Raw genomic sequence first — 12,191 nt, forward strand, 5'->3', positions numbered from 1 at the left:
AAAGAGTTTGTGCAGTATTGTGTGCCTGGACCCTCAGAGACACGCTTTGTCCAGCCTTGCTATCTGCTGTCATTCTTACCAATGAACACCTGGCTGACATCAGTGGAGAAGTCTGTGATGTGTGGAAAGTCCCCTTGGGTTTGTGATTCTCAGGGGATTTATGGTTCCACACTTGCCCACAAGCATTTCCATTAGCATGGAAGTGTGACAATGTTGTCTATGTGGAGGTGAATCATAATGTAATAATCCTATCTTACCTCTCCTCCAATCAGCGATCTTCCCCAAGATTCCAGTAACCATTCCCCAAATCTTCCCCAGAAAGATGTCTTTCTATGCCAGCATCTCTCTTTATCCTCCTATCCCCACACCCATGAGAATAGATTTGATTTTTAAAAGGAAATTTACTTTCAAGTTGAGATACAAATATCTCCACTGTACAACTATGCAGTTTCCTCTGTAACATCCATCTTTGGTGAATAGTCATCCTTTGTGGAATAGCTCCATCTTCGTTCGCTCTTCTGGTCCTGAGACTGGCAGAGCCTCCCATTCATTTGTGTTCTCTGTGTTCAGTATGGTCTGTCTCAGGTGGATTCTTAGCCAGGAGCTCATTCCAGAAAGCCACTTCCTCTGCTTTCAGTCTCTGGGCTTGCTGGATAGTGGCTCCAATCTGTAGATACCCTTCCTGCTCATCATATTTTGGCCAGTGAGGCAACCCTTCCCCATTAGGGTTCCTGGAAACAGAATCAAATAGAATTCCTCAAGACTGCTCTGTGGCCCTCCATCCCTCTAAGGTCTGAATGGATCCCTGGCTTATCTCAGTAGTGAGGCTAAGAACCTCCACAGAGAGCTTATATATTTAGGAATGGCCCATCTGACTCTATAAAACTCTCACTATAGAGCAATAAGGATACACAGAATGGTCAGGGCTTTTATCACTCAGATTTCAGAAGTCATCTTTCCTAAAAGATATGTCCAGTCACACCCTTTCCACCCCTTTCGTCTTTGCCACAAGCCTCACCCATTTCGAGCAAAGTTGGCCCAGAATTTCATCACCATCTTGCTGAGGTTGGTCTCCTCTTCTGAGGCACCCTCTGTGGGGAAGGGAAAAAATGTTTTGCTACTGGAAGTGTGAACCAGATGTAGCTACATCTGGGAGGTTGTAAGAAAGGTAGAAAGAGATGCTCACTCCTTAACCACTCAGTCAAATGCTCCACTGTGAGAAGACCCTGGCTAATCACTGTGCATGTTCAGGGGTCAAGGGGAAAGACTGACCTATGACTCAGCAGTGGGAATGTGTGCATGCACCATGAGTCAGCTCCTTTGTGATCAATGTTCATCTGCCTTTCCTTCCTTCCTGGGAGTCAGAATATCACATTACACAGTGCCCTTTGTTTTGGAGATTTGCTTTTGGGTCTTTTCTGAGTCATTTATATACAATATTAATATAGTATCATTAATAGACAATAAAAGACATCAAAACTACAAATGACTAAGGAGTAGTCCACCTAGGAGATGCCTAAAAGGAACCAAGAAGCAGAGTCATGAGCCTATGCAAATGCTGAGAGTTAAGACACTAAATATATCTGTGAAAGTATTTCTTTAAATAGCACAATATTGGGCCAGAGAGATGGCTTAGAGGGTCAAGGCACTTGCCACACTTGGGACATGAGAATTTGAGTTGTACTACTGGGACTCATAGTAAAAGGTAAGGAATTATTCTCACAAGTTTTTCTCTGATATCTGCAAGCATGGGTGTGCACATAGTCACACACACACACAGACACACACACACACACAAACACTTATGAATAAACATACATATACACAAAAAACATATTACACAATACACACATATATACACATACACTCACACATGCACATACAGACATGTACACACACAGAAATCCACACACATATATGCATGAACACACATAAAAATTAAATTTCAATATTGTGTTATTAACTATATCATAGATTCTCCTGTGAAGATGACAACCAATCTTCCTAGGAAATGGAAGTAGAATAGACATTTATGGAATGATGAGAGTGAGGAGGAGAGTGGGAATAGGAAGGTCAAGTGAAGAGAGGGATGTAAGAAGAGTCTGAGGAAGGGAATGTGGGGAGAGACATAAGGGCCACTTGAGACATAGTATGGAAGCCTAAGACAGTAGAAGCTCCCTAAAATGTATGCATATAGAAAGTCAATCTAAATAAAATTAACAACAAGTAAGGGCAAAGACAAAACCTCAACCAGACATCTCTTGTCCCTAAAAGAAGCTTCTACTACTGGGACTGGGTTACATCTAATTGAGATGTTTGCCAAAATGGTTTCATGGGAAACCCAAAGCAACCCAGGTTCTTGTCAAGACTATAGGTTGCTCTCCACTGGCTAACAGGAGGCACCATTGCTGAAGACAGTACCTATGCAACTCACTGACCATGGAGATGTCAAGGTGGTGTCTACAGAGAGCCTTCACCCCTACACTCTAGTGTCTTTGGGACAAGGAGGTGTTCTGCACACTCCCAAAAGAGCAACACAAACACCAATCCAGCACAAACCCTTTGATCTACAGTGGTGTCCTGTCTGCAAGGTGGCACAAAGCTTGTAGGAGAAATCAACCAATATCTGATTTGACTTAAATTCTACTCCATAAGATGAAGGAAACCAGAGACGACACTGCTTGAATAATGAAGAACCAAAGGCTAGATAGCCCAGGGACCCGGGTAAAGGCAAATAGTACTGTTTACCATACTCATAGATCAGTTTCTTGCACAGTCACCATCAAAGAAGCTTCCTCCTGCAGAAGATTGGAATAAATACAGAGACCCACAGCCAGACTTTAGGCAGAGAAAGTTCTGGAATAATCAGCCCTAAATAGGTTGTCTCCATCAAATCCGTCTGCTTAGGATTCAGAGAACACTACTTAGGAGGATGTAGAAAGAATACAAGAGCCAAGGGGTGTGGAGGACACTAAGAAACCAAGGTCCTCTAATTCACAGAATGTGGACACACATGAACTCATAGAGACTGAGACAGCATGCACAGAGCCTTCACAGCTCTCCACCAGATGGCAGCCTAGAGCTGAGAAAAAGAGGACACATGCCCAATACCTCACCAAGAAGCCATCTTTGATAACCACTTGCAGAGGAACATTTAATTTTGTCCAAGTGAGTCAGTCTCACCGAGGAAACACACTACTCTTAAGGGTAGCTGAATGCCCAGCAGGAGATGGCCAAGAGGAAACACACTCAATGACATCTCTGGAGGGTCCTTGTCATCTAATACAGTTTAGGGCCCTTCCTCTATTTAAAAATATTGTAATTTAATTTAATTTATATGTATCTTCACTTTTTTTCATTCACATAACAGCTCCTTCACATATATATTATGGCTTTCATTTCAAGGTTTTAATGGGATTCCTGAGTGTGCAAATGAGTGGGTCTCTGTATCTTATTCCTTCTCTTAGGCTCTTTTCCTTCTGCTTGTTTTGCCCTTTTCCAGTGTGTTAGTTTTTACTATATTTATTTTATTATTATTCCTTAGAAGCCTTTTTGTTTTCTAATGAGAGACAGAAAGGGGGTGGAGCCACATGGGAATAGAGGTGGGGAGGAACTGGAAGGACTGAGGGAGGGGAAACTGAAATCAGGATATAGTATAGGAGGAAAAAGTCTAAGTTCAATAAAAAGGTAAATATTCGTTGTACGTACAGAAAATTATGTGGGAAATTAAATTGTGGTAATCTAGACCTATAGTGTTGCCCTGTGGGTGCTTCACCACCTCTCTTATTGATGTCCCAGGTCATGACTCTGAGAATGACTGCGACTGGGGACACGTGCACTATCTTTATGTTTGATAGAACAGGAGGAAGTTTGAGGACTGCCTAATGAAGCTCAGTTCTGCTACAGAATGCCAGAAACTTGCTGAAGGCTCCCAAACTGAGACTAGAGAACCCAGTCCTTCTGTCTCTCAGAGCGCGCCCTGCCAAGAGCCAATACCTTTTAAAAGTGGAGTCCCGAATACAGAGAAGACTTCATCGCCATGGTCTCCCTCGACCGTCTGGGGTCTCTTGTCAGACACGAAGCTTGGGCGATACCGAAACTCATACATGTAGGTGGACACTCCAGCATCTGAGGAGACATGGATTTGTGGACAGTTCATGTTAGCAGACACACACCTCGGTGACATTGATGTCTCCATCCTTGAAGAAGATAGTTGGTTACTAGTATAGGTCAGAGGCATCTTTTGGAAAGCCTGATGATCTGGTTGGGTTGCACAGCTGGTTGAGGTCAACCTGGGATCTGAGCCAGGTGTTTATGGGATGCTGCAGAGTGGATGCAATGCAGGCAGTGAGCACTTGGATATGTTCAGTGATGATCCCATAGTCCCCTGTCATTCTGAGAAGATGCGCACCTGCTCATCTTCATCCTGTTTTTGAGCATCCCAGTGTTAAGATGTTGAGAAATAAGGGAGAAGTTTCAAATTCCCCCGAGAAAAGCTTGTGGAGCTCATTGTCTCTCCTGCCGACTTACGAGCATTTGCTAGGCTCCTTTAAACTGAAAGATCAATGCACTGATGAATAACAGAGGAGGTCAGTGGTGTCAACGTGTGAAGCCATGTTCAAGTCACCATGGGACTGTAATCTTAATATGTAGGAGATTTTCTTCTAACATAGCACACAGGTACAAAAATACGGCTAACAATGAATATTAAAATACTCATTTAAAATGATATAAATTATGAAATGAAAAATGTAAAAAAAAAAGAACAGAAAAGAAATAAAAGAAAAGTGGGGTTGGAGAGATGGCTCAGTGATTAAGAGAACTGAAAGCTCTTCCAGAGAACCTGGGTCCATTTCTCAGCACACACAGCAACTTACAACAATCTCTTAACTCAAATTCCAGGATCCAATGACCTTTCCTTGCCTTTGTGGGCACCAGGCACAACTTTTGGTGCACAGACATATATAGGTAAATATACCCACACACATAAAATAAAATGAATAAAACTATATAAAATTGTACAGTCATCATATGAAAACAAATTATATTGTTATCAACTGAAATTAAGTCCTATGGGTATAGGTCCTCAGGATAGCTATGATTTGAATTTTTTTTTAGCAAAGTGTACAATAAAAATAAAGAATTCAAAGCATGTAAGTCATTCAAGCCATCAAGTCATCTGGAAGTGACCAAGAGGGTGAGGTAGAAAGAGCATATTTACAAAACCAGCAGAAACAGCTGCCGTGACTGGTGTTAGTAAGTTCTTGCTATCATAAATTCCTTCCAGTGTAAATTCTTCAATAAAGGGGCATGGAGTAAATGAGTGGGCTTTTTAAACACCGGAGTTTATAGTGTTAAAATAAAGTTTCCCAACTTTTAAAGATATATATAGACTGCACTTAAAGGGAAATTAGATCTTAATTGGGAACAAAACACCCATGGAAGGAGTTACAGAGACAAAGTTTCGAGCTGTGATGAAAGGATGGACCATCTAGACTGCCATATCCAGGGATCCATCCCATAATCAGCTTCTAAACGCTGACACCATTGCATACACTAGCAAGATTTTGCTGAAAGGACCCAAATATAGCTGTCTCTTGTGAGACTATGCCGGGGCCTAGCAAACACAGGAGTGGATGCTCACAATCAGCTATTAGATGTATCACAGGGCTCCCAATGGAGAAGCTAGAGAAAGTACCCAAGGAGCTAAAGGGATCTGCAACCCTATAGTTGGAACAACATGATGAACTAACCAGTACCCCAGAGCTCTTGTCTCTAGCTGCATATGTATCGAAAGATGGCCTAGTCGGCCATCACTGGAAAGAGAGGCCCATTGGACTTGCAAACTTTATATGCCCCAATAAAGGGGAATGCCAGGGCCAAAAGAATGGGAATGGGTGGGTAGGGAAGTGGGGGGCGGTATGGGGGACTTTTGGGATAGCATTGGAAATTTAATTGAGGAAAATATGTAATAAAAATATTAAAAATTAAAAAAAAAGAACAAACAAGAACCAAAGGAGAAAAGAATTGGGTATGGCTGCCTCAAAGCTTGAGTTTAAGTAAAAAGAATATATTAAAAAAAAGTCATTATATACTGGTAAGAAGTCAGTTCACCAATGGATTATAACAATGGTAAATACAGATCTAATGCAAAGTACATAAACATATAAAGCAAATATTAAAGAACCTGGAGGGGGAGAGATTATATTATCAAAGCAGTAGTGGGTTGCCAAATCCCACTTTCAACAATGATTGGGTCACATAAACAGAAAATTTATAATTCAAAACTGACCCTGCAAAAAGGTTTAGACCCAGGGGAGAGGATGGGACTACCCCAACAGGATGTACATTCTTCCTTAGCGCTCACTGATCATTCGCTTGAATAAATCACCCAGAGGCACAAGACATTCATGCCTAATTTAGGAAGAGTTATATGTAGCCTCAGTTCTGTCTCTGCAGGCCTAAATCAGTGACAGACAGCCCTGTGGGAGATCCAAAGCCAGTTCTCACCTTCTTTAACCAGTGCACGCCAAGGTGTATAAAGGCATGCCAAGGAAATTGAAGGTGTCTACACTTCCTCTCCCCATACTTCTTTCTACCTTCTCTTTCTTGACTTTCTCATCAGGAAGACACTTTTTTTGAACCCCAATACTACTCCTGACCCTGGATTTTTATTCTTTTTGTTTGTTGTTTTTGTTTTGAGACAGGGTTTCTCTGTATAGCCCTGGCTGTCCTGGAACTCACTTTGGAGACCAGGCTGGCCTTGAACTCAGAAATCCACCTGCCTCTGCCTTCCGAGTGCTGGGATTAAAAGTGTGTGCCACCATGTCCAGCTGGATTTTCATTCTTTTTGTTGGTTGGTTTTTGCAAGAAAATATTACATAGAACACACACTGGAATTGAACTCACTGTGTAGCCAAAGATCTAGTCTTCTCTCCCCACCTCCTAAGTGCTGGAAATACAAACATGTACCAGTAGGTCTGACTTATAAGGCTACTCAGGATTGAATGCAGCTAACCTCATGATATATACATATATGTATATATATATATATATATGTATATATATACATATATATATATACACATGTAAACACACACATGTATATACACTTGTTCTGAGAAGTGAGCAAATCTTGAGGCATGTATTGAGTCCATGTCCTCCCATTTAACACATAAGACTCACCTCTGAGGCTACGGGACAAGAGCACAGCTGGGATACCAAAAAATACATCTGAAAACATGTCCAGGAGAAGGTCTCTCTTTTTGGCAGGGTCATCTGTTCCTCTTAAGTACTTCTCAATGACTGCTGGAATCAGACTCTCAGAGATGTTCTAAAATGTATCAGAAATGAGTTCATGGCTCATGGACCACCTGGGCTTTTATACCAAACTAGCCTGCTATACTAGGGAAGATTTTCTAGATCTACCTGCTGTATATTGTTAAATTTGGAGGTCAGCTGTCTGAAAATTATGTTCCCTCATTGGCTGTGGTTGGAAAGACCCCTTTGCTTAGTACCATCTGACAGCTTGAAGACTGTTGTCTAGTGAATACTACCTTCATTGGTTCTAGAGGAAGTAAATATTCAGTATCTTCCCCTGTTCTATAGGGGAAAGATACCTTTTGTACCCTAGCAAAAACACTTGAGAATAGGCTATATCTAGAGAATGGAATGAAAAAGGCATGACTCACGAGATTTGCTAGTCAGTAAGTATTTTGTTTTAGATGTACAAAGTCCAGAATATCTGTTCAGTGATCTACTGATAACAGAAGCCCACACATCAGAACCACAGGGAACCTACAATTTGTAACTGTCATAGTGCTCGCTTATCTGATATGCCTCCTGATGACTTGGTCTTTGACCTCCAATGTATAAGCATAATGGTCTTTGTTGGTCATGCAATCCAACTTTTCTAGGTATAAAGCTCTCCAAATAAATCATTCCCCTTGCAACTTGCCCTGTATCCTTGGGGAGTTTTGATTGGTGAACAAGGCATGTGAGTTTGTTACACTGGGATGGAAAGAAGATGGAGTAGTAAAATGGGAGAGGCACCCCAGTCACCACCATTGTTTGCAGTCATTGAATTTATTTGTCTGTGATTAAAGCAAGTCACTGACCTTTTCTTCCCAACCAATTCCCATGACTCCCTAGACTCTTACAAGGTCAGAGTGGAACCTCCTCAAGAGAAGACTGGCCGTTTCCTCATTCATTTTGCCTTCAGAGAGTAGATCTCCCAACATCTGTTAAAGACACACATAATAAAACATTGATGAATCCCAGGAAATTAAGAAGAACCAAACAGAACAAACAAGACAACCAAATAAAGTAAGGGTGCTTAGGGGGTGGTGCTAACAGATATGGGAGTTTATGATTCTGAAAAAAAATCAGCAAGCAAAACTAATAGACTTATATGAATAAAGCTAAGCCATTCAGAGAAGACAGTCACGTGATTATATTTATTATACTAGGAGGAACAACGTTTCTCAAGACAGTAGAGCATTCAGGCCAGGGTCATGCAGAAGCCAAAGGATTAGGGACAGAGAACACAGGTCAAACACCAGACTCAGGTGACTAGGGAAAGAAGACCTAGCATCATGTTATGTCTATGTTACTGTGATTCCCCGTGGGGTTCTTCTGTAGAACTCTGGGAATGTGCTGAGCCTGTCCATGTTTGCACTCAGAGATCTGCTCTGGTCTCAGTGTGTCTTTTAGCATTGGAAGCCACACCACATGCTGATACCAGGGCCATAAAATGCCTGCTTGAGAATGCCCAGCATTGCTGAGTTTAAGAAACTGTGATGGGCAGTCAGGGCCCTGAGACCTCTTGAGAAGTTACTTTAGAAAGTTTCTTTATTAATCCTTTTTCTGGCCCAGATATACATTTTCACTCCAAAGGGCTTCATCAAGTTCTCTCAGAAAAAATTCACATGGAAACTTTTAAGCCTCTTTTAATGGTAGTCATCTGGGTACATAACCCTTGATCAGTGCAGGGAGGATGTGGCTGAACCTCTGTGGTGTGTATCTAAGAGGTCTGTATATTCTCACCGTTGGAATGATCCAACCAAACTCTTGCTTGTTGAAGCCCACTATGTAGGGGACAATGTTAAAATTCTTCTCAGCCAAGATCTCTTCTGGTGCCTTTGGCAGCACCACACCATCTATCACAGTGGACATGGAGGTATTGTCCTGAGAAAGACAGAAATACAGTACTTATGAATATCATGCCTTACCTTTGATCCACATCCCCTCTTTTCCTGGTCTGAGAGTTTGCCAAGAAGAAAGACTCCTGTGGCTATGGCCACAGAAACCCAGGGTTCTAAAGACAATGGCTGAACCTAAGAGACTTACAAGTCAGAATTATGGGGTGGAAGCCAGCAGTGTCAACACAATCGTGGTAGCAAATTGGGGAGAGGAAAATTCTCACTTACTAATAAGGGCTATACCACCTGGGCACAACTACTGCCACCTTCAAAAGCTGATTAGTGAAGACAGAATGTTTTAAATCTGGCAAGAGGAACTGGTTTCTGCAGGAAGAAGATGCACTGGACACACAAACCTGGTCTTCTTGATATCTGGAGTGGTATCTTTGCAAGAACACCATAGACAACTGAAGAAAAAAGTGGGTATTTCAAAGAAATGGGAAGAAAATGTGTCAAGTGAGCAAGGAGTCTGTGTACAGAACTCATTTCAAGAAAGTCACAGCAGCCTGAACTTTGAGAACTCATTCCAGGAAAGTCACATTGGCATGGACTTTGGGGACTTCTCTGGGAGAGTGTTAGAGAGGGGGCCTCAGTGGAATTAATTTTTACATACAATATAAGACACATTTTTCTTTACAGTTGTCAAAAATTCCATTGTGTATGCATGACACATTTTCATTATGTCTTCTGTTGATAGACAGACATATGATTCCATTTCTTTTCTATTATGAATAGTGAGGTAAGAAATGTAGAAGTGGGAAGGCAGAAAACAACAAAAACTAATTGTTTGAAAAGTTTGATAATAAAACCTAATTCTTTGATAAATATGCCTAGTTAGCTTTAACAGCATAGGGTCATAGGGAATCACAGTTAGGGAATTTTCAGGATTATATTGGTTTGTGGCCATGTGTATCAAGGAATGTTTTGTTTGCCCACTGTGGGCAGCACCATTCCTTGGAAACCATGACCTAAGTTATATAAGAAAACCAGCCAACTATGTGTCTTCCCATGGAGCCAGCAAGCAGCCTTTCTCCATAGATTCTGCTGTACTTGTTTCCTTAGCTGAACAAGCCTGCTTGAGATTCTGCTTCATGCCTTCCCTCAATGATGAACCAGAGTCTAGAGGAGTAACACAAATAAACCCTTTACTCCACCAAGCTGCTTTAGATCTCAGGGTTTTAATCGCAGCAACAGAAAGGAAAGTAGAGCAGAAATATATGTGGCACCTTCCTGGCAGTCAGGTCTGTTTGGGGATGGGTGGGAGACACTATAACATTGCAGGGAAGAGACTTAATCCTGTAAGCAAAGTCAGGCTTTTAAGAAGGGAAATGGCATAGTTTATCTTTTATTCTCAAGAAGAAAAGAGAGTGAGAAGGGTAAGCAGAAGCAGATCTGCAGAAGACAGACAGTAAGGGCCTGCATGAATTACACCAGGGAGTTGAAGAAAGACCCTGGCAACAGCAACCATGAGATTCACAGAAGGGACACTACTGTTCAGAAATACTGATAGCTGTATGTTGAGGCCACAGGCTTTGCTCTTTTGTGTCAGGGAAGCCAAAGGCATCTTTTCCTCTTTTGATTTTCTCATGCCCCACAACCTGCTTAACAATAAGTCCACTCTGAAATTCCTTCAAAAGTTCCTGTACACCAGCCACATGCCATCACCTGACTCCTCGGTCCCTGGTATGATATAGAAGCCCTGCAGTGCAAAGACTGGCCCGCTGCAGTGCAAAGTCTTCCCTTCAATCTCCGTGCACCATCTCAGGACCTAGTTTGTATAGTGCATTTCTACATCACACTTAGTGTTAAGGTTTGTACCTGCAATAGAGGCATTTGGGAGGCTGAGGTAGGTGGACCACAAATTTCTGGGCTACAGAGTAGGACCCTATCTCAAAATAACAAATAAACACAAGACGTTAAAAAGGAAAAAGACCAGTGTTTAGATTTCACTGATCATGTCTTATGTTGATTCATAGTCTAACCTTCTTAGCTGGAGCAGCTCCTCCCACCTTAGTGACTTCCTTAAGCCAGCTCCTTCCTCATTGCCTTTGAATTGGAATGGAGGAAAGCAAAGTGAGAAATGTAATCATAATACCAAAAATAAAAATATTGTACAATTGGTGATTTGTATGTATATACTGACAAACAGACAAAACCTTTTTTCATAGTTAGGTGAAGAATGATCCAGTGTTTGGGTGGTTGAAGGATTGAAAGATATGTATTTATCAAATCATTCATAAATGAGGGACATACTGAAAAATGTAGTAAAAACTATGGATATATTTCTAGCAAATTGATGAAAAGTTATGAGTGAATGGGATGGTTGGTAGTATGAATGAATCAGTGGATGAATAGATAGGGAAATAGATGGCTATCCTAGGACCATAATTGAGGCAATATCTCATAAATTCTAGAGAAATTGGCTACTACTGTGGTTTTTTTTTTTTTTTTCTGGTTTTTCGAGACAGGGTTTCTCTGTATAGCCCTGGCTGTCCTGGAACTCACTCTGTAGTCTAGGCTGGCCTTGAACTCAGAAATCCTCCTGCTTTTGCCTCCCAAGTGCTGGGATTAAAGGCGAGTACCACAACTGCCTGTCTACTCCTGTATTATATTGTACTTTTATATCAACCAAAAGGTAATGTGACATTTTTCTGAAAACTTTTAGTTGAATATCCCTGAAATTCAGGATAGTAGGTTTAGGTTTTAGGACTACAGAATGTCTTATTCACTAAAATGTTATAAGAATGTTCAAAAAGCAAGCTTTCATAGATTTGAAAGATTTCCATGCAATTCTTCATCATGAAACATATAATTGGACTAATTTTTGACATTTAAGNTGTTTCATAATAGGAAATGAAATTCCCAGTTGGGGTCANGAAGTTGACACTCTTCCCAAGATCTGAGAAACTGTCCCCTTAGAGTCTATCCAGGACAAGAACAGCAAAAGAAACAATGTTGGGAGCCATAGAATAGTGGTGACTAGAAGGGATA

The 12,191-nt window shown here is 41.2% G+C and overlaps 1 protein-coding gene across 1 annotated transcript in view; it reads right to left on the reverse strand.

The window, feature by feature from the left end:
- Nucleotides 1-381: 381 nt before the first annotated feature.
- LOC110300880 (carboxylesterase 1C-like) overlaps nucleotides 382-12,191 on the reverse strand; it is a 24,154-nt gene continuing 12,344 nt past the window's right edge. Inside the window, exons 7-13 of the mRNA XM_021171110.1 lie at nucleotides 10,705-10,798; nucleotides 9,046-9,186; nucleotides 8,160-8,240; nucleotides 7,186-7,333; nucleotides 3,997-4,128; nucleotides 1,019-1,091; nucleotides 382-731 (exon numbers count right to left, since the gene is read on the reverse strand). Of these exons, the coding sequence (XP_021026769.1) occupies nucleotides 548-731; nucleotides 1,019-1,091; nucleotides 3,997-4,128; nucleotides 7,186-7,333; nucleotides 8,160-8,240; nucleotides 9,046-9,186; nucleotides 10,705-10,798 (853 nt within the window). The 3' untranslated portion in view covers nucleotides 382-547. The remainder of the gene's footprint in view (nucleotides 732-1,018; nucleotides 1,092-3,996; nucleotides 4,129-7,185; nucleotides 7,334-8,159; nucleotides 8,241-9,045; nucleotides 9,187-10,704; nucleotides 10,799-12,191) is intronic.

This window comes from Mus caroli, chromosome 8 (assembly GCF_900094665.2).
Source record: "Mus caroli chromosome 8, CAROLI_EIJ_v1.1, whole genome shotgun sequence".
Lineage (NCBI taxonomy): Eukaryota > Metazoa > Chordata > Mammalia > Rodentia > Muridae > Mus > Mus caroli.